At 39.8% G+C, this 26,638-nt stretch overlaps 1 protein-coding gene across 1 annotated transcript in view; it reads left to right on the top strand.

The window, feature by feature from the left end:
* The window catches only part of CAB39 (calcium binding protein 39), a 40,481-nt gene extending 28,390 nt beyond the window's left edge, over positions 1 to 12,091 (top strand). Inside the window, exons 3-9 of the mRNA XM_061379206.1 lie at positions 1,311 to 1,475; positions 5,216 to 5,334; positions 7,982 to 8,150; positions 8,849 to 8,908; positions 10,113 to 10,178; positions 10,479 to 10,622; positions 11,436 to 12,091. Of these exons, the coding sequence (XP_061235190.1) occupies positions 1,311 to 1,475; positions 5,216 to 5,334; positions 7,982 to 8,150; positions 8,849 to 8,908; positions 10,113 to 10,178; positions 10,479 to 10,622; positions 11,436 to 11,624 (912 nt within the window). The 3' untranslated portion in view covers positions 11,625 to 12,091. The remainder of the gene's footprint in view (positions 1 to 1,310; positions 1,476 to 5,215; positions 5,335 to 7,981; positions 8,151 to 8,848; positions 8,909 to 10,112; positions 10,179 to 10,478; positions 10,623 to 11,435) is intronic.
* The last annotated feature ends 14,547 nt before the right edge of the window (positions 12,092 to 26,638 follow it).

The raw sequence follows: 26,638 nt of genomic DNA, 5'->3' as shown, positions 1-26,638 counted from the left end.
GAGTAGTGCGTGAGTCATGCTGATCCTGAGCCTCTTTAGGTGTAATGCACACAAATGAGAAATCTTTTTACATGCCACTTACAAGACGAGCAATATCCAGAATGTGATTGTTTTTTCAGTTGATTAATTTTCCATGTGCCACCAATAATGAATACCTTACATAAATGAAAGTGTATGCATACCTTGATGGTAGGTTCATCTAAATACAAAACATTAGTGCATTTACCAATCATTCATACCTTTTAAGCATGTGCAGAACTAATACAATATAACTAAACCAGCTATTTATGATTATTATTTTCAGCATTTTGCTCCCCCAGGATATGTGAACATATATATTGAAAGGAGTAGTTATTTTTATTTTTCTCCAAGAAAACTGTGTTCTAAAAATTTAAGTGAGTGTTTAGAAGTGTTCTCATTGTTTTTTTTTAAATTTTTGTTTAAATAATTAAATTTCAAATTAAATTTAATTATTTTTTTCATGAGATAACTCTGCTTCAATAGTTAAATGTTGCTCCAGCCCATCACAGCACCTTAGGAATTCTTACACTGGATTCCCTAAGTGAAGGGTCAGACTTCTCTCTCTGCTGTAAGATGGGAAGCATCTTACACTTTTGATTGTCTCCTGTATCGCTGTGTTCTTTTGAGTGCACCAGTTTCTTTATCTGTTTCATAGAACCACAGACCAGTGTGTGTTGGAAGGGACCTTAAAGCTCATCCAGTTCCAGCTCCCTGCCATGGGCAGGGACACCTTCCACTAGAGCAGGTTGCTCCAAGCCCCATCCAACCTGGGCAGTTTGTTCTTGTATACCGAGATAACTCAGTATAAAGTAGGATTTTTTCTGGGTTTTGTTAGTTGGAAAGGAAAAAAAATCACCCCCAGTGTCTGGAATGGGATCCTAGCATTTGTCAAAACTTAATGAGTGCAAGATCTATTGGAGGGATACATTTACTCTCTCTCAGCAGTTCACTAGACAGCCATGTGTTTCCATGTCATGTTTTCCAATCTGATCCTGCATTCCTCTGTTTTACACCCTATTGCTATTCTTTAGGGGGGTTTTGAATGGGAAGTTTGAAGGCAGTAAAAAGGAAGAGATTTTTACTTCTGGTAACTTTCTAAATAAATTGCACGTGTCTTGCCCTTTTTAAATAACTTGTAACAGTCCTATATGCAGAGAGATTATATATTGTGTTTTTAACAGGTTGCCTTTTCCTGCTTGTTTTTCCCTTAATGGAAGCTTGCAGATGTGTGTGATTACAAAGACAAATGACACTGTGTTCTAACTGTATTCTTCTCCCATTTTCTTCAGGCCACTGAGGAGGTCTCAAAAAACCTTGTTGCCATGAAAGAAATCTTGTATGGCACAAATGAAAAAGAACCACAGACAGAAGCTGTGGCACAGCTAGCTCAAGAGCTGTACAACAGTGGTCTTCTTAGTACCCTAGTAGCCGACTTGCAACTAATTGATTTTGAGGTAAGAAAAGAAGCTTGTTACTTACATTGTATACGTTAAATACACACATCTGATTTCCTGCCACTTCAGTTGGTTAAGACATCTTTTGATCTTCAGCTTTTATTTCTGGCTGGGACATAACAATTAAAAAGAGAGCTCCCTTTTCCAAACTACCTGGAAAATTAAGCCAATATAGAACATGAAATGTGTGAATTTAGGCACATAAACAGTGTAGAATTGAAGTAGACAAACCACTAATTCTGATAATACAATTCTGTTAAAATAATAGAATAATTCTTAATTGTTGTGTACACAGAAGGGTTAATCGCTCAGTGGTCCTGCCATATCTTACACAAGCTATAATACTGGAGGGCACGTTTATATTCTCCTCTGATTAAATTCAAGTACTTGGTAAAGAGTATTATTGTAACATTTATGGAGAATTAGCTAAGTTACAGCTGCTGATTTTGTTAACAGTCCAGTATTTCTTGCTCTCTTTAGAAACAAATGATCCAGCCTTTTTTCTGTATTCCTCATCTTTTTTCTATTTATCAAAAAGCACCAACAGGTGCAAGTTTTTATTGATTACTTCAAAATAACAACACTTACTTATATTCAAACTATATACAAACTTTTATCTGGCACTTGTCACCACATCACATGGAATAATTTAGCTTTGCAATGCCACAGTGAAAAATCACCCTATTTAGTTATAAGAAATGGCAGTACAATTGGATTTTCCTGTTTTCCCTGAGGTCCCACAAGAGGCATGTGGTCTAGGAAAGGAGCCAAACCCCATGTATCTCCACAGCCTTCACCATAAAGACCATCCCACTTAAGGTTGCTTAAAAATGGGATTGTTCATAAACAAGTTGTTCACGATGCAAACACAACCGTTTAAAGTCCTATTGTTGCATGACATTCCAAAAACAATGGCTTTCTTTTCTTTTCTTTCTTCTCTCCCTTCCACCCCACCCATAACTCCCTGTGATTTGTGTTTAGTACAGTGGTATTTTTTCCTTACCCACACAACTGTTTATACCAAACATAAAACATTCAGGTTGTTAAATAAGCAAGGAGACCTGGGAAAGCTGAGAGGGAATGCTGAAATGTGATGGCCTTTAATTACTGAAGAAAGGAAGTCATGAAACGTCATTTGGATTCTGCTGACCTCTAGATTCTTATCAGCTTGGTGTTTACTCAGCCTGGTTATTAGTGAAGGAAACCTTCATCATGTCCCGATAATGGAGAATGATAACAATTCCTACAGGCTTGCTCTCATTAAGGAGAACTATTCATTTTATTCTAAGGGGACTTGAAAAGATTGTGAGTAGTTTCCTACTTGAGGACTTTCTGCTGCTTTGTTACATGAGGATATGACAGTTCCCCCTTGAGAACAAGTCATTCAGGCTGCTTTCTAGGCCCAACCACTTCTGCTCTTTAAGGATGGGATCTGGCAGGTTGTCCAGCTTTTGTTGTTACCTAGAATTAATGTCAACACACCTGTGCTCCAAGCATATGCTACCTTTCCAGTGGTTACAAAGTCCATCAGATGTTGGCTTTGATATCCCAAATCTCTATGGTTGTGGGCTTACTGCTGCATTTGAAATGATTTCTCCATAACCAGTGGAGATATGAAGTGGATTTTCTGTTGGTTCTTATACTTGAAGAGTAGGTATGTCCTTTTTTGAAGTCAAGAACTTCACTGTCATTCCTGAAGGTTTCCTTTGTGGGACAGGGATAGACAGCTAAACAATCAACAGACTCTTCACTCTGACTCCTAAAATGCCTGAAGTGTATTTGAATCTGAATAGTATGGTTAAAAAAAGCCCCAAAACTAAACCACCACCCTCCCCCCCCCAAAGTAACTAACTGAATGTTTTAATGATATAATTAAGAAACTGACCATTCAGACCTTGCTGTATGTAAAGACCTGTTTAAAATTATTTCCTCATCTGAAGCTTGTTTTCCAGGCAAAGCAGTCGACATGACCATCTATTTAGCAGTCTTAACCAGTTTTCTCCCTTCTGGTTCGCGCTAGTGTGCCTGTAGAAGAGGTGGTTTCCCTTGTGCAACTGGTGGTTTTGTTCTTTTTTTGCTTTTATTTATTATTTCTTTTAAATGAAGGAAAAAAAACCCAAACAAAGGGGGACTGAATCCTTCTGCTCAGAAGACAATACTAGCACAGTCTCCCTCTCACCTCTCACAGTCGTGACTATTGGCACAGGGTTCAGTGCCTGTTTGCCCTTGTTAGGCCACGAGATCACTTAGTAATACATCCTTCTAACAATAACTAGCTTTGGTATTACTGTGTACCACTATCAGCTCAGTTCTGTGCATAATAAGGAAATGCTGTTCTTGCTGGTGGAGCCAGAGCAAATTGTGAGATCCAGTACAAAATTGGCAGTGCTAGTGAATGAGAGTTGATGACTATATTATGTGGAGTTTGAGTAAAGCAATTTCTGGAAACACTGCTCTACTCATTTCAGAACAAAGAGTTCTGGTGTTGCTTTGGGCTGGCTTTCAATGGAATTGTAATTGAGAAAACAAACATTTACAAACAAACTCTTATGTCCTGAAAAAAACACTCGAACAAAACTGCCCATGGTAATTCGCAAACATCTCATTTGTAAAACTACACCCTACGTTTTTATAAACATGTGATTTTTTTTCTTGATGCTAATTAGGAAACTGAAATAATTCTGAATAAATGCTGTTTTTTTAGGTTTTGTCTAGTTAAATAAGCCTGTATTTTACTTCACAGGCTGGCTGATGTTACCCGGGGCATTCATTTTACAGCTAGAGGTTGTCAAGAAACATTACCTACATTTGGGTTTTGTGTATAACATTTAGGGAAGCTTCACGTGGAGTTGCTAAACAGGTCTTTATTTGCAAGTCCAGGCTTCATACACATTTACCTTGTTTTTTTTCTGGCTTAGATCTGATAACACAGTCCTAAAGTTATCTTTATGGCAGCCCAGAATGGAAAGTTAATTGCAGAAATCTGGCCTTTAAATGGTGCGTGTCGAATGACACTGAAAAGTGCTTATATTTATAACCAGCTTTTTGTTAGATGTCTGTATGAATTTGCCATCTTTAGCTATAGTCTGACAGAAGAAATTAATAGGAGATGTGTATATATACTCAGAGAACATTCCCAGCCACTTTTAAACTGTCTGGTGCTATCCTTATACATTTTCTTTGTGTATCATGTGTGCTGAATTCCAGCATCCTGGTCTCATTAATACTTCTTTTGTGTACTGAAAAATGTGAGACTTGCATTTTAGGTGAGTGGATGATTTCTCCTTATAGTTTCAATTTATTTATTTAACTTCCATAAGTTGCAGTTTTAAGTTGGATATTAGCATTGCCATCAGAAATGCTCTGAACGCTCTTAAGGTGTGCTTCTAGATAAAGGGAGAGGATAATGGAATAAGGAAGGCAAGAGCATGGTTAAATCTGGTATGTTATTATCAAAAACAAGTATAAAACAAGCCCAGGAGATTGATGAGACATCAGCTGGTTTTACTTAATGTAAAATGTGATCTGGCTATAACCTGTTGTAATGTGTTGAGTGCTTTGGTGTATTTGAAATGAGTATAAGGAAACAGGATATTTGATTTGTTTAAGGTCAGAGTACAGAGGCTGACTGAGCTCCAGAGCTCACAAGGTATGAATGTGTGAGATGATGATAATGTTAACTGTAAACTTGCCCAGTGGATTTGAATATTGTGTGTTCTAACTGCCGGTGTTTTTGACAGGGCAAAAAAGATGTTGCGCAAATCTTCAACAACATCCTCAGAAGGCAAATTGGTACAAGAACTCCCACAGTTGAATACATCTGCACTCAACAGAATATATTGTTCATGCTATTAAAAGGGTACGTATGCTGCAAAGCATAAATATGCTTTTACATGAAGTAAGAAGTTTTTACATTTGTGGAGAAGCAATGAGTTCTGAAATGGTTTTTCTTTCTTTGCTAGATTTCTTTTCTCATGTCTGTAATTCCCCAAAGTAAAGGAAAATTTGAGTAACAAGCCACCAAAAAATATACTGCATAAAATACGACTGAAAATTGGGTACTGTTAGGAACCAAAAGATTTTTTTACTGGGGTAGTACAGATGTTTTCCTTTCAGTGTACTATTTGATCCTATTCAAGCAATTTCCTTGTGAACTTACTCATCAAGAGCTGAAGGCTGCATTTTTCCTTTAACACCTGTCATTGCCAGATTGCTGTCCTATCCCCTGGTCTTAGTTTGGTTTTAGACCTGTTACTCATAGTGATTTATAATCCTGAAGTGATAACAAATACACCAATTCAGACTTGACTGGACAAAGAATGGTTTGGGGCATATGGTGCATGCCAGACAGCTGTTTCTGCCTCTATTCTCGTATTATCTGGTGTGCTGGATATTGGAGAATCATGCCATACCGAATATGTAGTTATATACATAGAGCTGTGGGCCTCACACATGAAAAAGGAGAGGTGGTGGTAAAATTTTCATGTTAAAGCCAGATGCAAAACAGAGAATGTGCTTTCTACATGTTTAAAGAATTTCTCACATTTCTAATTACATGCGTTAAGAAAGTTCTGAAAAGTGCACTTGCAGTGTGTTATTTTGGGATAGAAAAGTTCATCAATCCTTTTAAAAATGCAGCTATTTGAAGTACTATTATAGTTGTTCAAGTTACGTATATTTCAAGTTGTTTATTTAAGCTATTTTGTTGTAATATCTCTAAATTTACATAATCTTGGTCATTCGTGTAAGCCACTGGAAAATGCATCATGCAAGAAATGTTCTGTATGGAGAAGGCAGGAGTTTTGCGTCTTTTAGTTTCACGCTGACTCCAAAGGTTTAGCACAAGAAGTTGTATGGAATATTTGTTTCAGTTCTTACAAGTGTGTAAGATCAACACTCATCTACCAGAAATGCTTTGTTATTTCCCCTCTCCTCTCCTCCGCATTACAGCCCTGATTTAGGGGGGAAGCAAGACTTGGAGGGACAAAAGGATTATTGCTTGTGGCGTAACAAAGGAAATACTGATTCAGTAATTCTTCAAAATATTTTACAAAAGAAGGCAAAGATGTATGAGGTACAGAAAGATGAAACTACTTTCTCAGCATGTTCTCGCTGATCTCTGACTGAATGAGGGCTGTAACATGTTTGTCCTCATTTTTAGTCTGTTGTCACCCTTCAGAGAGTATTATTCCGACACGGATTGTTGAAACACATTCATAAGTCAGGACGTTTGAAATGGGCATTTAGTTAGCTTTAGCAACTTAAATGTGACATCTGGTATCCAACTGAGTCAATCTGTTGTAAATTTAAACTATGGGGCGAGTTGCAAAAAGTTCAGTAGATTTCAGATCTCCCTGACAGTTTAAATGGGAAAGTATTGCAGGACTTAATACAAAAATTAATTCATAAGCAAATGTTTTTTGTATGGTAATAGACTTAATGCTTAGTATGCACAATGATGCTTTGCTCCTGAATTATTCCGGTGAATCTGAATTAGCTTCCAATGGTATAGGATAAAGGATTCTTTAGGTAGGAGGCAGTAAGGTATATAAAAGAAGCTTTGACTACTCCAGAACCAGGTAGATAACAGATAAAACTTTTCTCTAGACTGGAACAGCTTATATTGCAACATGTTGAGATGAGTTCTTGGTTTGGAAAGGTAGTTTCATCTTCATCCAGGGTTCTACTATTAGTTTGCTTGGGGAAACAAGGAACTAGTAGTAAGTACAAAGGTGTATTTCTACCAAATGTGTTGTAAACACACCGTTGTGTGATCTTGACAGCTGCTGTTGGTGTATGCTGACATCAGCTGAGAGAACCTACAGTATTTGAGCAAGAAAGCCTGCCAAGGAAATGTAGCAATAATTTTGAAATGAAACCATCAGAGATGGCTTCATCACTTCCATCAAATCGCTGATGGATGTGATCCGGAGGTCTCTTGTAAGAAGGTGCAGATTTAGAGGCAGGTGTTTGATACTGGTCTTAGAATACAAAGACAATGTTGCCAGCATTCCAGGTTTGAAGCCCATGATATGTGGAGTGATGCTGGAAAAATGGTTTAACAAAAGAGGAGATATAAATTTATGTCTAGTCTTGTTAACTCTTCATGCTCATATCATGCATAGTTTGGGGTAATTGCTGTCACGTTTAAACAAACAGCTTTTAAGACACAAGTCACTTACTGCTTTTCCATCTGTCTGCAATCCCACCAGTACGAAAGTAACTGATTTTGAGTATGAAGAAAATGCTCCATTTAGTCTTGTTTCTCAGTTTGTGAAAGTCATTTTCATTGGCTGTAATGTGGCATTTAACTGGCAATAATTTCGGTAGTATTTTCTAGAAATACGTAAAAGTGGAGGTTAATGTGGAAACAAGTACCCCTAACTTCTGGCTTTTGGTTTACTTGATAGCACTGAAACCTGTGGTGGTTTTGCATTGCGAACTTGTGAAGGTATTTGTAAAGAATCTTCTTTTGCTCTTTTGTTTGTTGGTCTGTCTTTTAATAGGTACGAGTCTCCAGAAATTGCTCTAAATTGTGGAATAATGCTTAGAGAATGCATCAGGCATGAGCCACTTGCTAAAATAATCTTGTGGTCAGAACAGTTCTACGATTTCTTCAGATACGTGGAAATGTCAACATTTGACATTGCTTCAGATGCATTTGCCACATTCAAGGTAATTTACATAGAACATTTGGATTGTTACTACTTCTGCAGCTCTCCGCTCTGTGAATCCAGATGATGGGCGTTATGTTCTTGGGCAAAACAAGCCCAAGAGGGGTAAAAAAAAATAGGTGTGATGCAGATGGGTAGGCAGGATGCTGTTCCTTATTTCTGAGAATGCATGACATAGCTTTAAATGTATATGCTGTGTTCCCAATAACTTTTATTCCAGAAAGCAAGATTTAAACTTCATTTAAGTCATGCATTAACTGAATATATGTGAATATATTCTGTTACGTACCTGAGTGTATTTGATGCTGATACTTTGTCTGGGGAAATCTTTTGTTACCCTAAACAAACTGCTTTTGGGACTGTACGCATAGTGTTGGTCATTATTAAATACTGGGTCTTAATCTTGGTTGTGTGGAGTTGTGTGCAAGCGTAGCCTTAATCTATAAATAGCATTCTTCAGTGATAATTCCATGGACTGTTTACCTGTGTCAATTAAGATAATACATCCCAGACCTTTCCTAAGTGATGCCAAGATCCTTGGCAGTGTCCAGGTAAATGTGTTCATGTCCTGAATTTCTTCATTTAATGAAATAGCAACATTTTCTATTGGATGTCTTATGTGTACTCACTGTCTAATGAGAATGCCTATGTACTGTTTAAATATTTTAGTGAAAATAGTGATTTTGTGCTGTTTTGCAGGATTTGCTTACAAGGCACAAGTTGCTAAGTGCAGAATTTTTGGAACAACATTACGATAGGGTGAGCAGATGCATTTTAATACTCTGAATTTTCTAGCACTGTGTATCTTATTTGAAGAAATCAATATTTTTGTTCCTTGTTTTTAGCTTTGTGTTTGGAAATTTACACAGAATATAAACGAATTGAATTTACAGTAATTTCTGCCAAGCAGGTAATTAAAGATCAAAACCTTACTGTCGGCTGTAGACAGATAAAAAAACAGAAGGTGGCAGAAATCTAGTTCTGTGAAAACTCGATCTGATTTTTCCACTAGAGGGAACCCTTTCCTTGTCTTTGTCTTCTGGCTGTATTAACTCACAACAACCAAAGAATGCAAGATAGCCCCCTCCACCTGCTGGGGACTCCTGAAACTAATGAACAGCATCCAGTACCAGGAATTACTATAGTATAAGAAATAAGGGTGACCAGCAGGTCAAAGGACCTCTGCCCCTCTGTACTGCTTTCATGAGACCCCACTTGGAATACTGCATTCAGTTCTGGTGTCCCCAGAGTGAGAAGGGCATGGAGCTGTTGGAGGAAGTCCAGAAGAGGCCATAAGGATGATCGGGGGCTGGAGTACCTCCCATACAAAGACAAGCTGAGAAAATTGGGTCAGCCTGGAGAAGGCTGCCTGGAGAGCTCAGAGCAGCTTCCAGTATCTGAAGAGGGCTACAAGGATGCTGGAGAGGGATTCTTCGTCAGGAGCTGTAGTGATAGGACAAGGGGTGACGGGTTCAAACTTAAACAGGGGAAGGTCAGGTTAGATATAAGAAGGAAATTCTTTACTGGCAGGGTGATGAGACAGTGGCACAGGCTGCCCAAAGAATTTATGAATGCTCCATCCCTGGCAGTGTTCAAGGCCAGGTTGGACGGGGCTTGGAGCAGCCTAGTCTACTGGAAGGTGTCCCTGCAGGTGGTAGGGGGGTTGGAACTGGATGATCTTAAGGTCCTTTCTAACCAAATGTTCTATGATTCTCTAATGAGATAACTACTTCCACCACATTACAGTCTAACTGTTAAATGCTCCTGAAAGAGTAATTGATTTTTTTTTTATAAGACATATGCAGTGTTTAAGCAGTAGTGACTTACAGGAACGTACAGACTTTGGATTTTGCTTGCTTTTTTGCTGCGGATTTGCATCTCCTCCAGTTTGTTATAATCATGTGGAGAAGAGTGTGTGTGATGCTTGGGAAGGTCCTAACCCTTCTCTTTATTCTGTGTTCAGTTCTTCAGTGAATATGAGAAGTTGCTTCATTCAGAAAACTATGTGACAAAAAGGCAGTCACTTAAGGTAAGGCACTTCCATTTTCTTCTTCAGTGCAAAGTTAGGGAATTCCTTTAATTTCATGTGCTTTGACTTGAAATGGCTTCAGTAACTGCCTTGGGTAGTATTTAGTTTATTTTTTCATGAATTTTAGTGCTTGAGATGAGCTACGTTGCTTTAATGTCCAGTCCTTCCATTAGTTGGTGTCCAGCACACACCAACTAATTTCTTTCCCTGTGTAGAAATGGCTATGTGCACGTTAATTGGTTGTCTCTTATGTCTAATATTAAGTCATTTTTTTGTTTGGGCTTGTTTTTCCACTTTTAGCTCCTTGGTGAATTGTTATTGGACAGACACAACTTCACAATTATGACAAAGTACATCAGTAAACCTGAGAATCTCAAACTCATGATGAACCTTCTACGAGACAAGAGTCGTAACATTCAATTTGAGGCCTTTCATGTGTTTAAGGTATTATTTAAACCCCCCACCATAGAACAAATGACAAAAGAAACCCAGCAGAAGTTGCTTAGTTGAGTAAAGGACTTAGCTGAGCCTGAATGGAGCTTATCTTAATTACTGTGTGGTTAAATAAAGAGGGAGATAATGTTTGTATTTATCATGGTCCATCTTTACAAGTAACAAAAAACGTTGAGAAAACACGGACTTCCATATGATAGTGTGTGATCTCTCAGAAAATCTTGGAATTCAGAAGGATGAAGAGCAGAAAGATAAGGAGGAATGCATGATTTCACACGAGATCATGAAACAACCTGGAGTTAAAAAGTGGTTTTATCATGCTGCATGATTGAAGGGTAGCAGTATTTTTGTCAAGTCACCTAAATTTCAAAGCCTGAATTGTAATTTGCACTTTGTAGCAGATACCTTCTGACTTGGCAGCAGACAAGCAAATACCTAAGAGCTTAGAGATGTAACCTGAGGTATAAATGTTTTAGGGAACTTTAAGATACACATCTGATGTTGTATATAACAGGAAAACATGCATTTGCTACCAAATTTAACTGTGAGGTGTCTTCAGTGGTTTTGCAGGGGGTATTTTGGCTGGTCACCTCCTACAAATTTAATTTACTTAGGTACTGGTGTTCAGCTTCTAATAAAACCCACTTGCATTTACTCCATTATTTTTTGTCCATAGCAATACTGGAATGTGGAATGATGAAAACATTTTAAGTTACTGTCATCACTGTTTTGCTGGCTGGATTTGTTTTTAACTTAGCCTTCTGTTTCCTATTGTCATGCTAAATGCCTCTTATTTTCTTGCAGGTGTTTGTAGCCAATCCTAACAAGACACAGCCTATATTAGACATCCTTCTAAAGAATCAGACCAAACTTATTGAGTTCCTCAGCAAGTTTCAGAATGACAGGACCGAGGATGAACAATTTAATGATGAGAAGACCTATTTAGTTAAACAGATCAGGGATTTGAAGAGACCAGCACAGCAAGAAGCTTAACCTCCAATAAACCCTTAAAATATTAAACCCAAATTCAGCGTTTGCTGTTAGATATTCAGCATCAGGCACTCTTACCGATTCATGAGGAACATTACTGCTAATCTGCTGTTCAGTGAACGGTTTTTGTTTTTCTCTTTTCTTTTTTAGTCCAAGTTGAAAAACATAGCTGCTGCTTTCTTGCACAATGTGGACTTTCTTGATATTTGTGTCATTTCAGAATTCAAAGACACTGCTTGTTTTAGGAGTCCTGAAAAGAAAGATTCTAGGTTCGTGAAAGCAAACATATAGATACTAGTTTGGTTTAGGAGAGAAGGTATTAATGTAGTTAAGTAACAGGTTGCATGCTTGCGAATCTGAATAAATCTGTATGTTTGCACTTACCTTGTTTGAGATATGAGCACAATGTGACCTGTGCATACCTGGCACCATAGTATAAGATTATATGCCTTGATTTAAAAAAACAAAAATGTGCAGTGCTTTATTTGTAATCAAAGGGGAAATGTATCTAAGATGTGAGCTTATTGGGATAAACAGTTGTCTTGCAAATAAACTGATATTGAAACTTAGCAACTTTTAAAAGAGTGAAATCTCCAGGTTCATAACGAAAATGTATATATGCCTTTCACTGCTTTATAGAACTTTTTTTTTTTTTGACATGATTTGATTTTTTCTGAGAATTGACTTGTAAACTTGGAAATATGTTCTAAGGGGTTTTGTTAATTTTACTTTAAAGGTATTTCAGACAGTAGACCTAGCAGTGACATTTTGCATTTCATTTCAACAACGCTTGCTGGTTTCTTTTGTATATAACTCCTAGGCTGCTCATTTCTTTAAAATATGATTTAATTTGTACAGCAGAGGAATGTTATTGTATTAGTCTGTAACTATTACCTAATATTGAGTTTTGCAAAATGAATGCTCATATGTAATTGAATACTTAAGATCACATGGAAATGCTGATTTAACAATCTTAAATCCTGCAGCATTAAAAGGAAAAAAAAAAACCAAAACCCAAACAAATTCACTTATCTAATGGGGTGCCATCGCTTAGGGTAGGCTGAAATAGAGAACTGGAACCCTTTATACTACATTTTTACTGGATAATATTGGCCTTATTCAGTTAAACTAACATTGTGCTCACCAGCTCAGCAAAGGTTATGCAAAATTAATATTGATTCCTCTTACTGCTGGGGAGCCTGCAGTGCGTCATTTCTTTCTTATAGTAAATAACTCAACAGTATAGTTGTTGTGTGAGTGAGTGATTTAATTCCTTCTGACCCCTCTGACTTCAGGAAACAACTTCATAAATGTCCTAGGGTAACAAAATGATTTAATTTTGTTGCTTTTGTTCTTTAATGCTACAAACTGTCAGTATTTATAAAAACAACACAAAAAAACCAACTGATTTTGCACCATGGTTTTGTTACTGTGACCATACAAAAGAAATCTACTAAATATAGCTCAATGTTATTAAAATTGTATTTATCCATCATACAGTAACGCTAAGATCACAACCAAGCAAACTTACGGATTGGAGTCTGAGAGTTCAAATTCTGCATGGCTGAATCCAATTGCGAATGCTATAGAAAATGTTTGTTGCTTCCTGTCCTCTTCCTAATTAAAATATTCTGTAATCAGCAAGATGAAACTCCAAAGTGATGTGTAAGCTGGTTTGAAAGCCTTCACAATGGAAGTCAGATAGCTCCAGTAAATTGAGTGTTTAAAATTGCTCTTAACGTTGTAATTGGTCTTATAAAGGTTCTTAACGTGTCCTTTGCAAACCGATTCATTTTGCCTACAAGAAGGAAAATAGCTTACTCTAAAGATCACAGGCAAGCAGAATTGGCCATGAGATGGTATTATAGTTCAGTACAAACAGTCTATTACCTTTTGGTTTGTCATAGCTGAGTGGAGGAAAACATTATTTGCCAAGTTACTCACCATAACATAAGGCTTCCTCTTTAGAAAAACGTAGACATGCTAAAGATTTATATATGTAAAGAAGTGAAAACATTTGGACTGGGAGATGGAGGTTACTCTGTATTAGGCCTTGGAAACAGTGGCTATGGTGACTTTTTTAATATGTGGAAACATTTGAATGTTGGCTTTTGAGAAGAAGTTGTATTTAAATTACAGCTCATTTGACGTGCTCTTCATATTAAAAACCTATTGTTACGGAAGTGGTTTCTTATCTGCTTGAAGGCTTAAGGGTATTACTAAAAGGTATTTAAGTGCGAGCGGGTTTTGGGTTTTTGTTTTGTCTTCTTTTTTTCTTTTAAATAAGAGATGTATACAATTGTAATTCTGTTTCCGTGGTAGCATTTCATTTCTCCTGAGGAAAATGCGTTTCTTATCCAAAAAATCTGGCTGGCCCCATAATTTAAATTGAAATAAAATTTTGAAGAAAAACGGTCTCGTCTTTACTGTTGTTACTGAACAGGATGAGTTTCTTGTGGATGTGCATCTGTTCTCCTGCATTGCCTTGGAGGGGTTCAGCTTTTTGAAATCATGGAAAAATCTGGCTTGCAAAAGCATTTTTAAGGAAGAAAGACAAAATGCTGCATTAGAGATGTAAGTAATTTTTAGTAATTATTAGTTTCTCTTGCCTATTTGCAGCATTATTTGCTGATTCTGTTCCTTTTTTGCATGACCAAGGGCAAAGAGAGGAGATGCTATTTCCCGCATCACGTCTAGAGGCAGGACCTGATGGGATTGGCAGAAGTGAGTCTTCCATAATTTGGGGTCCTTCTTTCTCTTTAGATTTTGGGAGCGCAAAGTGCATGTAATTGGTAACTCATTCCTTAGTAAATCCTGTGGTTTTGCCCTTGAAGCTCTCTGTTTTTCAGAGGTAACACTCTCAGTTCTGCAAGGTGGCAAACATCGGGAGTGTACGTTACGCTGAAAAAGATAAGCCACCCTTCCCCTTCCCCCCCCCCCAAAAAAAAAACCAAAACAAAACCCAACAACAAAACATTCAGGAGGCTTATATGCAGGTTCTTCGGATGGTTTTGTTAGCAAAAGCACTGCAAAATCTGGTTTCCAGGCAGGAACAAACTTGCCTTACAAGGCAAAAATACTTGGTCTTTGATAGCCCCCAATAGGGGCTGCTCATGTTGGAGCCTTGATATAAAAATGCTGGTGTTTTCCTCCCTTGCAGATCACAGGTTACAAGGGGAAGGAGTGATTTATACTAATCAAACAAATTGCAGATTTTAATTAAAAGAACAAGTGGTCAAGTTGGGTACTTAGGAACAATTTCTTCACTGGAAGGGTGGTCAGACATTGGAACAGGCTTCCCAGGGAGTGGTGGAATCACCATCCCTGGAAGCGTTCAAAACCCATGTAGACAAAACCCTTAGTGACATGGTTTAGTGGTGGTTTGGGCAGTGCAGGGGAATGGTTGGACTTTGTGATCTTAATGGTCTTTTTCAACCTAAACATTCTGTGATACTTGACAGGGTACTGGGATGGAACAGCCTGGGCAGGAGGAGGCATGGGGAATGCAAGGAGGTGGTGCACTGACTTCCTGACATCTGTTCTCCCTGCAGAGGTGATGAGCAGGACCTGCCTTGTGAGCTGTCATCTCCAGGAACCACACAGAGCCCTCAGGAGCAGGTTGAGGCCAAAGCTGCTTGCAGTGAGTTTGCTTTCTGCTTGCCTGCCAAGTCATTCCTGGCAGACAACTTTGTTGGTTTTCCTTTTGCTGTTCTTCCCCCCCCCCCCTTATTCTAGACCCTTGCTGGCTGCTCTGCTGTCTATTTTTCCTGTCTGTATTGCTTTCTCTTACATGGCTTCTCACTTGAGCTGGTGCCATCTCATTGGGTGCAGTACCTTTATTTTTTTTTCATCATTATGGTTATTTCTCATATCTGTGCTCCATTCTCCAAAGGTTTTGGCCTTTGTTAGGATGTCTAAGGTGATGTTTATTTTAGCTATTCAGCGTACTGTAATTCAAGTTGATAGTTAGCATCATAATAAGGAAAAAAGAACCCTGTTCTTTTGCCTGTTACCTCTTTAAATCAGTGTTCGGCTTAATCTGAGCACTTGTGAAAAGTTGTTTCCAGTGTATGTAATATGTATTTACAGGTGTACCTGGGTAGATCCAGTTTAAATCCCATGTGACGAGGCAGGAAAAAAGAACAACATCAAAATCTGAAAAGCTGTTAAAAGGAGGGAGGAGAGGGACATAGCAATATATTGCATTCTTGGAAGGAAATTGGCTATTATGTGAGAGAAAAGACCTGTTCTGCTTCCTTTTGAAAGGTATCTGGTGACTCATCTCTCTTTAAAAACCACTATCACAAAACCCTGAGTTACGCAACTAATGTATAATTAGGTTTGTAGTTAGTCTGTGGTATTCACAACAAAACGTAAAGGCAAGCTTTTATGCAGTAAAGGTAAGGATTTGGATTTGGTTTTTTTCTTGCTTGGAAATGCTCTGGTCAGAACTGGCTTTCTGTCGCTTTTCGTTAATAGACCCTTCATACTTAAGGTTTCTTCACTATCTATGTATGGCAGGAGAGTTTTCTAGTGGTGGTGTGGTGGGGCTGAGTACCACTGTGGTACACAGGCTTACATGTGCCAAAGGAGAGCATTCTCCTTATGGAGGTGACACTGCCTGAATTGCCTTATGAGATCATAATAATGGTAACAGTAAAGGATGGATCAAGAGGGCATCCTTTGAGTGAAGGAAGATAAAGTGTGCTAGAATAGACAGTTTAGATATGTTTTAGAGGGGTGGATCTCTTTGGAAAAATTAGTGATAGGTATGTATACTGCTTTATCTGTTGCAACAGTGATGTATGTATTATTTAAGAGAAATGATTATAACTGGAGTTGTCTGCATCCATTAAGTAGTCTGCTCTGCCTACACTAAATCAACACCCAGTATTCTGTTTCTTCCCCAGCAAATTCCTTATAGTGAGCTGCCGTCGAGGATCCCTTTACAGGTCTTGCTTGTTCCTTTTGTGGCAGCCTTTGGGAATGCCTTCCATCCCACCAAGAAGAAACTCAGGGTGATAAAAATGTGTTGCCTAACAAGGTTTCTACTAATAAAAGAGTTATTAAACTGAATTTCACATTGCTTAGTGTTTAGAAACTTGCAGGCAGGATTAGGTTTGAACTTCATTTGGACAGAACACAAGAAAAGAAGCTATATAGATTTTTAGGGCTGCTTTGGCAAGTTTAAGAATGTTGTGTGTTCTAGCATAAATTAGCCTTTGTAACTATAATTTGGGGCATCTGAATAAGGCATGCAGTACATGTAATGCAGTGTTTAAACAGTTGAGGTGTGGGCAAACCAAATTATCAGTTTTAGCTCTTTACCAGCCCTTACAGATGGTACAGAGCTGAAAGAGGTGTAGCTAAGAGAAATCAGACAGTATTGTAGGCTTCCAGACCTCAACCTACACAGGTTGAGAAATACAGTCTGGAGAGACTAAAAGGTGCAAGGGTTTACCTGGCTGTAAAACAGCTTGCAGGGATCCCTCACATTAGACCATGTCACCCAAAGCCCTGTCCAGTCATAGAATTCCAGGTTGGAAAGGACCTCAAGGACTACCTGGTCCAACCTTTCTTGGCAAAGCATAGCCTAGCCAACACGTCCCAGCACGAAATCTTAGCACTGTCCTGTGCTGGTGAATCCACCAGTTCCCTGGAGAGATTATTCCAATGGCTGATTTTTCTCATTGGGAAAAAGTTCCAAAAAGAAAGTCCTTATTTTACTAATAAAGAGGAATTGCTAATAGCTGCATTGATATTTATGTTGGCTGATGGCTCTTCAGAGTGAGCACTAAACTGCAAACCTGCTTTTGAAAACCATCTGCTGGGCAGGTAGAACCCAAGGTCAAACACTGTGTGCTTCTCGTTTCATCTCACTTCCACCAGCTGTATAGGCTCTGCTGCCAAGTCCTGGCCAGGAGAGGTGGCACTGCTGCCATCCAGCTTTCCCCAGCTTCCTGCAGCCTCCTGGCTGACCTGGGTGTTGGTTCATCCCACAGACTCCTTCCATGTTAGATAAAAGCCTTTGGCAAAATAACCTGGAGCAAGATAGGGCGGCAGTGAAAAGTGTTGGAAAAGATCCAGTTTTGCAGCTGAGTTGTGTTCTCCTAACACAACACTGCAGTGGGAACAGCAGTTTTGTGTTACCTGTCTTTAACTCAGATAACTGTGTTTAGTCAGCCACACAAACTGTTTCTGGTCTGGGGATATGATGGTTTCTAAATCTTTATCTCTTCTGGCAGTCCTACTCCTTGCTTCTGAACTTCCAAGTTCATAAAGGATATTTTCTGCAGCTTTGCTTTCTGTTAGTTAATCCCTCTCTTGCAGAGTCTGATTTTTCATGTATAAAATCCTAATTCTCTTGGCAAATCACTTCTTTCATTCTTGTCTTTCCCTTCCAGTTTCTGCCATTTGTCTTTTCAGTCCTTTTTCCGAGGAACTCTTTTGGACATTTTGGGAAATGCTCTGTAACTGCTGAGTCTCATGTAAAAAGTGCAGTTATTTATGTGTAATCATTTTATCTCCAGTGGTGAAGAGTGTCCTCAAGTATCATTGCTGCAGGCTTTGCCATTTTGCCAACACTCCGTGGCAGTGTTCAAGGCCAGGTTGGACACGGCTTGGAGCAACCTGCTCTAGTGGAAGGTGTCCCTGCCGGTGGCAAGGGGTTGGAACTGGATGAGCTTTAAGGTCCTTTCAAAACACAACCATTCTATGATTTTAAGGTTGCTGCAGGCAACATATGGTTTCCTAGAGGTTGCTATTTGTATATCGTTAGAAAATGGTGAATAGCAGAATGAGAGTACACAGCTGTGTGAGGCACTGAATACCTGGAGTTGATAACAGATGTATAAAGCAGCCAGTGTTTAACTTCTGATTCCAAAATGTATAAACCTTTCTATTTGGGTTTCTGGTGTCAATGACACTGTCATTGAGTGTGCTTTTGCAATCTTTTCTGTCATTTCAGTGCTGTAGGTAGGTGGGCTGGGACAGTCTCCTTCTGATCTCAAGCTAGGTGGCAGGTGAACCTTGCTCTCCAAGCAGTCAAATGGTATCTGTATCCTCCTGTGACTAGATAGCAGTCTGCATGGAATCTTCTGAGCCAGCAGAGGAGGTCAGGTTTTTGATTTCCTAGTCTGTTGGTGGATTAGTCCCAAAAAGACTGTTTCCACTGCTGCAGTTGGATTTGCAGTGCTGCTATCAGAAGTGACAGGTTTAAGGACTAGTCTGTGCCCCTGGTGCCCAGGTTCAGACTGACCCTTGCAATTTGCATGCATCATCAGTATCTCAATTAGACCTTGTTTCCTTCCACTGCTGTCTTATTCATTAGCGCTCTCAGGGTAATTGCAAATCAAACAGCATTTAAATTGGTACACCAAAAGGACAAATGAGGTCAAAACATTGCCCAGACAATGGCTTCATGTCAGGCCGTTGACGGCTGTTCTCAGGGCTAGCCTGCAGCCTCTCCTGGAGAGTGGGGTGATGATACCCATGTCACTGTTACCTGTTTCTCAAGTGAAACTGCTTTTCGTGCCAATGCTTCCACACAATGTCTCTCCAGCCTTATCCTCTGGCACAGGATAGAGCTGTTTGAAGGTTGCTGGACACAATGGGTGTCTGGAAGGATGTCTGGAGTACTCTGCCGGAGTGAAGTCCTTCAGCCTGCAGCTCCAGAGCTTCTGGATGTGTGGTCTGCTTCTGAGAGGTCTGTCATGTCTGGAGGTTTGCATTCACTGAACAGGGAGGTTTTGCTTTATTTGGGGGAAAAAATAAGTCTACAGATCAAGGGTCAGAAGTCCTGTGACAGCAGGGAAATGGTTTAATTTGATTGTCCTTATCTTACAGCGTGGCCTTTAACTTCAGGAAGCAGAAGGGAAATGAGAAGATATCTCTACCCAGATGGAGTACTGGTAGTTCTGATGTGAGGCTCTCCACACCTCAGAGAAAACTCCTATGCCAAAGTGGGTCCTTTTCTGCCCCTTGTTGCCTCCACAACAGCAGAGGGCACAGAGCTGATCCAGGCCAGACTCTGTTCATGATGACATTGCTTTCAGGTTTTGATTCTGGCTTCCTTGATGTTTCTGTTCATTTTGTGGCTGGACTGTGTCCCCCTCAAACTATCCAGAATCAGTGTGGATCCTCTGGGACACTGGGCAATTCGGTTAGTCCAGGTCAGTTCAAAAAGAAATACTGTGTTTTGATCCACTTTACAAACAAAACTTTAATGTTTTTGGGTTTTTTTGGCAGAAACAGCTTTTTCCCCCTAATGGAAAATTTCTGTTTTTCTCAGAAACAGAATTCTCTTTCAGAAGATCTCCCCTATGGAAAATTCCAAGCCAGCTCCAATCCTAACACTTAATGCCAGAAACCATGTAGCAGGCATTAGCAGAGGGTGACTTGGGGTATAATATATCATTTAGTCCTAACTAGGGCAACATAGCCACATGGATTAGAGAACATCAGCAGGCTCAGCATCCCTAGCTCAGCATGCAGTAAGCAAGCCACCAGAAGCGCACTTGCAGAAGAGGGGAAAAAGAGTTTTCAGTTTTGAAAGCTCAGTTGAAAAGCTGAGAAAGAAACTGGCAAAATGTCATCAGGTGCACCTTATCTGCTTCCTCTTACTGGCTTCCAAAGCCAAAGTGTTTGTTTTACAAATAAGGTATTTTTTGTTGCTTGCTGTTTTAGCAGATAGTTTCACCAACAACCAATCTGAAAGAAAAAGTTTCCTCCTCCTGCGACAGGTGTGCTGGGGAGAAGAATCATTTGGCATGTTTGCAGGCACAACAGACTTCGGTGTTGAAGTTGGTTCTATTGATGCACAAGAAATAATAGCCTCCAGTCCTTCTCCCACAGCCCTAATGCTGCTTTTATACTCTGAAAAGAGACCAGCTGACTGAGGAAAGCACTGTTCCCTTCAGCAGAAAAAGGATTTGGGATTCAAGCTTGTCTCAGAAGGTAACTTAAAGCCTATTTGTGGAAACATTGCCAGATCTAGCACTCATCTGGGGAAAACAGCAGGCTTCTGGACAGGAAATGTGCAAGACAGTATCACTTTGGGAAGGGAAAAGGATTGAGAAAGGCAGGTGAAATGCTTCACACTGTGGTAGTGCTTATGTGTCCTTCCACAGTATGTTGGTGGGTCTCTGTTTTCATGTGCACTGCACAGGCCCATCTTTTAAGGGCTGAGCTCACACACTGTAACCAGTTACCTCAAACTTCTGTCTCAAACAGGGACTTTAGTGAGTATTAAGCCTATCCAGGTACTGAAGTACTTTTCCTTGTCTAGCTTCAGTGTAAACTGCTGCTTTCTGCCTGCTTCTGGTATGAACTAAGCAAAAAGAGCAGCTCTGCTTCAGGTTCGTCTGTGTGATGTCAGGGGCCAGCATGTGGTCTTTAGCAGCAGCCCAGTACTGCTCCATCAGCACAACTTGAAGGCAGAAGTTTTGTTTTGACACCTATGTGGATGCACATTAGCTGAAAGCATTTCTTAGAGCATGAGAGCAGACCAAGCCATGATGCAGGCACTGTCCCACTGCTGCCCACCGAAAGTCCCAACAGCACAGGAGAATGAATTGCTTACTCCTTTTCCTTAAGGAGGATGACTTCCAGACACACCTAGAGAGACTGTCTGGCTATTTATTGCAGTTTGGTCTGTAGACACAGACTCTTCAAATTGACGTCAAAGGCAATGAAAAGGCATTTGATTTATCACTCGTTTCAAGTATGAAGAACAGGTTTCTTCAGCCCAAAGATAACTGTGAATTTTTTTATTAAACTAAACCATTAGCAACGTAAAAGTGTGAATTTATTTGAACTTCTGAAAAGATTTATTGCAGCTGAACTGAATTTCATTCAGTTTGGAGTTTGAATCTTTAAATTTGTTGACTTTCATCTGCAGCCTTGAGAGTCCAGTGCACAATGGGCACTAACCAAATGTCCTTACCAGTGTGCTCGGTCCTGACTTGTGCATGTCTTTGATGCTGTTTGCCCCAGAGCCTTCTCTTCAAGGCAGAGCTTTAATTTTTAATGTAAAAGAGAAGCAGGTGCAAAAGAAATTCTTTTAGAGTAAGAGTACCAAAAAACCCTTTCATGTCCTCTGTACATTATAAAAAGGGAAAAAATAAGAATAGTCCAGATGTTCTGTGCCCCCTTCCGTTCTCCTTTTGTGATTTGGTCAAGCAGTACTATCTGGTTTGGGTTTTTTTTTAGCGTTTTGCTTTCCCACAAAGAAGCAGATGAATAATGTTCCTCTTGTTTGTTATGTAAAGTATGAAGCTTTACACTGTTGCCCCTCAGGTGCCATCATGAGCTTCCCTTGCACTTAGAAACAGCAGACAAAATCCTACTGGCTTTTTCTGTTGTTGCATCTTGATTTTGAGAGTGATAAAAATGGAAGTCAGAGTGGGGTGACAGCATTTAGGACCCATTTTGTTTCTCAGGGTTACAGAGTTAGAAGCACTCAGCCTTTCACTCTTCCTGCAGGAAAGATGAGCCAAACCCTTCATGAAGGAAATCTTGTTTCTAGAGATTGAGCAATCTCATAATGGTGAGGTTTCCTCCTGAGCAGCTGTTGTCAGTTCTGAAAGGGTTCAGTTAGCCTGTTCTTGCTTCTAAATGTATGAACATAAATACGTAGTTAAAAAGGGAGAGGTAAAAAGTAATAGGAAGTGAAGTCATGCAGGGTGATATGCAAACCCCAAACGTTCCTTATTTATCTTGTATCTTTGCACTGAGTGCAGCATTGCGTAATGTCACAAGTGCTGAATATTTTCTCTAGTGAAGTGATGCGTTTAATTAAATTGACTGTTTAAAGTTCAGTTATTCATTAAAGGTACATAGCTGTCCAGAAAGGCGTGCTGACCTTGGCTATACTGACTATGCTAATCTCTTGTATAGTCCTCTTTAGAGGACTGTTAGGGATATGAACTAAAGACCCCATTATTTCATAGAATTCACACACGAAACAACCATGGAAAGTGTCATGGCCAGTTGACTGCATAGACGTGTACCATTCACCTGACACTGTTCACTGTCTGATACCAGCAGGTCAGGGCATGCGTGTCCTTTGGTTTCTCTCTCACAGAATCTGAACATTGCTGCTGTTAGACATTACTCACAGCCAGGGCTGAGCCTCAGCCCTCTTCTGACAGCTCCGGCCTCTCCTTTGACCGGTGTGGGGGCCTTGGGCATTCCATGGCAGGTCACCTCTGAAGGGTGTTTTCATGTTGGAAGCAAGCAGATACAAAGGCTTTGCAAAATTCACATGGCGTTTATCCACGACAAAGGATCCTAGAATAGATTGGGTTGGAAGGGACCTTCAAAGGATGCACAGTGCTCAGCAAACAATAAAACATTTATTCATGTCCATGCTCTTATTTTTCTGGTTTCCACTGCTCAAGTGTTCTCTGTGTTGAGGTTGAATCTTTCAGGGCCTAGTAGCCCTCTGCCAGCAGATGTCTTTCCTGAAACAGAGGGGCCTTGTTTTCTCCCAGCATCTTTTTCCCTTGCCTATCCTCAGTGTAAAATACCCTTTACTGTAGAAGTATGTTTCTTATTTCTCTCATCTCCCAAGGTTCCTTTCTTGCCAAATTTTGTCTTTTCTTCTGTCTTCTCAGTTACAGCACTAGTTTGATTATGTTTTCCTCTGCTGGAAAATCCCATTGTCAGCCAGTGAGAGAGACAGAAACCTGGCTTTATCAGGAATAGAGTTACTCTTTTGTTCTCCGGAATTCTGAAGGGCTTGCCTTCTAATGGCCTTTGCTCAACCTATGGGTGGATAAGCAGGTAGAAGACACTGTGATCTTTACTCAGGATAAGGAACATAGAGCAATAGGCTGCAAAAGATGGTCAGAAGATAAGGAAGCAAACATTTGGGTCTCAAACAAATTTGATTCAAGAGGTTTCTTTACCTACTGAAGTGTCAGTGAGGCTGTAACTATATGCTCGCTCTGTATGTGAAAAGCTAAACTGCAGCACAGAATCCGGGTGTGCTTTGATAAGGGTAAAGCCTTGAGAAGATATGGCATATTTTCTTGATTCTGTCAAGACAGTGTAATCTCCTACTGTCTAGGAAAGCTGATACAAGAACCACTGTCTTTGGGGGTTGCAAGTGTCTGCTGTGGAAGTAAAGTAAGTGGTGTTTAAAGGTCAGAGCTCTCTGTTGATAAGAGAGATACATTGAAAGGGCAAAAGAACCACAGAGGACTTCCTGCGTCATTACAGCAGGTGCTGGATGAAGTTGAGAGTAGCTAAACAAAGCAAACCACAATGATGATAGGGTATTCACAGCAAAATGCGGAAGTAATGAGTCATTCCCACTTACTGAAGTGGAAAGGGAAGATACTTCTACCTCAATTTATCTATGGGATATAAAGGTACCCTTTAACAAAAGAGGAAAAAAATCCCTTTAACCTAATCAATCCAAATCCCTTCAGACTGGAAGTTACCCCAAAATCAGTATTTTTCAGGAGTCTTGCGTTTAATCTTTCCTTGTAATCCAAGTGATGTTTCTTGGTTGTAAACAAACGCATCCATACCCATGGGTGTTTCTCAGATAACCAGAGCTAAACAGTATTAGCAAAACCACGTAGTTGAGGATGTCTTCAGTGGTCTGCAGTGCTGTATAAAGACACCCAGACCCTCTCTAGGTTACATCACCAGTCTGATTACCCAGTCTGTTGCCCAACTTGTGGTTCAGGGCAAGCCCATCTAATGTGCTGTGCCATAGCAACTTGGTTGCAATGCTTTAAGCAGATAGAAAGCACATATTATTTGGAATAGATTATCCCCATGTAATAGATAATGTATTGATTTGGGAATTTATTTTATTGGATTTGGTTTTTCTTAGTGAATTCTGACTTCTCAGAAGGAATGCTTATTTGAGGGAAGACTTGCCACTGTAATTTCCAAGAGATTCCTGCTGTTTTATGCAGATTTATACTTTACACTCTCTACTATGTAAAGTGACCTCTTTGTCCATCAGAAGCTTTTCCTAAGAGCTTACTAATATGCATGTTCTGGTGCTACTTATTACTGTAGTAGTAAATCAAGTTGTACATGTTGGAGGCCTAAGGTACTCAGCTCTTACCCAGGCTCTGAAACAGTCCTCCTTAACAAGGCAGGCTGATGCTGTCAGGAAAGCTCAGTCCTCACAGAGACTGTCCATATGGTCTGTGACTGTCCGTCTGTTGGTATGAAGACTAGCATCTTGCAAGAACTGAAAGTCTGATAATGTGCACAGTGTGAGAGTGTGTAGGGGTAGGTTAACCTAATAGGATAACATATTAGGTTGACATCATTAGTGCTTGGTCACCTAGGTGATGGATCTTGCTGCTATAGTAACCTGGAGGCTACACTGCTTATCAAATGTGGATTTTAACAAATGGGAATTATTTAAGGTGTTTGTCTTTTGTGTTCCCTGGAACTGCATCTTGCCCTCTGAAAATGAGACTTTCAAGTAAAGGTGGTTTTTTTCCCCCCCCTTTTTTTTTTTCTTGGAATTGTGTCCTGGAAAAGACATGATGTTCATTACCAGGCATCAAACTTGATAGTGGGTTTTTTAGGACAATTAATGCTATTGTATTACCTTCTGAACTCTTGTTTCTTAGAACCCTCCTTACTAGGCAAGCTGATATTTTTTGACATGTATCTAGAGGAGTGTGAGCCAACTCAACATATGTATCTTTGGGCATCCACATGGACTTCTCTTATACTTGTGCCAGCATGCATACATGCAGCCACGTGCTGTTCCAGAGCCACATCTGGAAAGTGGATATTCTGTGTATGGCTTATGGCAGGTTGTGGGATGCTCTAACTTCTCTTTCTTGACCCATAAGAGAGGTGATTTTAATACATGAGGTGCTTCCAGCGCAGTAACAGTGTAGTATGGTTCATTCAGGGATGCAAACTTACATGGTGTAGGAGATTTTCTTGGATTCAGACTCCAGCATGTTTTGGTGTTTCTCACTGAGAGCTGTGAAAGATGATTCAGAAGTCACAAGAGCATGGAGTGGGAGATAGCTCATAAGACTACATGTCTTTTTTTGTGATGACTATATAAAAACTGGCTGTGTGTTTTCAGGAGAACAGCATATGCCCTTTGCTACCCAAAGTTTATCATCTTTTTTCACTTGAACAGTGAAGATGGTAGAATAGGAGATATTTCCTATGCAGCAGTACTTAAAGCAAGAGAGTTTTCTCTTGGCAGAACAGGATGGGATGAGGGGTGTATGTCCTGAGGACTTGTGGAGGGACAAACCAGTATATCCTACATAGTCAGACCTGGCTGATGAGACTTCCTGCTTTGGAAGATTTTACAAGGGATGAATAAAAACCTGGAATAGCACTAATGAAATCAAACCCAGGAGTGATTAAAAATGAGACCGACAGCTTCCTGTACCACGTATGCACTCTAGGCTTACCATGAAGATGGAGTGGGGCCAACATGTGTACCCCAGGAGTGCACCAAGACAAATCTCCATGTAAATGGTGAGCCATAGAAGGCAGCAGCCCATTCATCAGAAACAGATCTGTGGAAATACCCCAAAGGGCAATCCCAGCCATGCTTGCAATGACAAGAGAGTGCTCTGATGTCCCACCCTACGGTACTGAAGCTTTGCCTGCTCCTGGCACAGCCAACTTTGTGGCTGTTGATACAGCTGTGTTAGATGTTTAGGAAAAGCCTGAGAAGAATATATATTCATGGCACTCCAGCTGTAATAGAAACCTGAAAATACTGTATCTGGGCATTAACAAGACTCTTAAATGCTCTACCAACCAGCATCTTCACTGGCAGAATGGGGACTAGCTTCATCTATATGATCTGCTAGCTGATGATTTCTTATATGTAGGATTAAAGTGTAATACACATTCTTGGGAATAGGGGTTATTGGTGGGGAAGGATACAATTTAATAGGCCTTGAAGATAGAAACACAGAGGAGTGGAGCCTGCCATTGGAGGGTGCTCCAGTGACATAATGTCATCTGGATTTGCTACAAAGAAAGGGTAGATAGAGAAA

The sequence above is a fragment of the Neopsephotus bourkii genome, unplaced genomic scaffold (genome assembly GCF_033783945.1).
Source record: "Neopsephotus bourkii isolate Nb327-2 ecotype Australia unplaced genomic scaffold, CSIRO-AGI_Nbou_v1 NB_1768, whole genome shotgun sequence".
Taxonomy (NCBI): domain Eukaryota; kingdom Metazoa; phylum Chordata; class Aves; order Psittaciformes; family Psittacidae; genus Neopsephotus; species Neopsephotus bourkii.
Note: the sequence above shows the minus strand (reverse complement) of the source record. Positions and strands in the feature narration are given on the sequence as shown.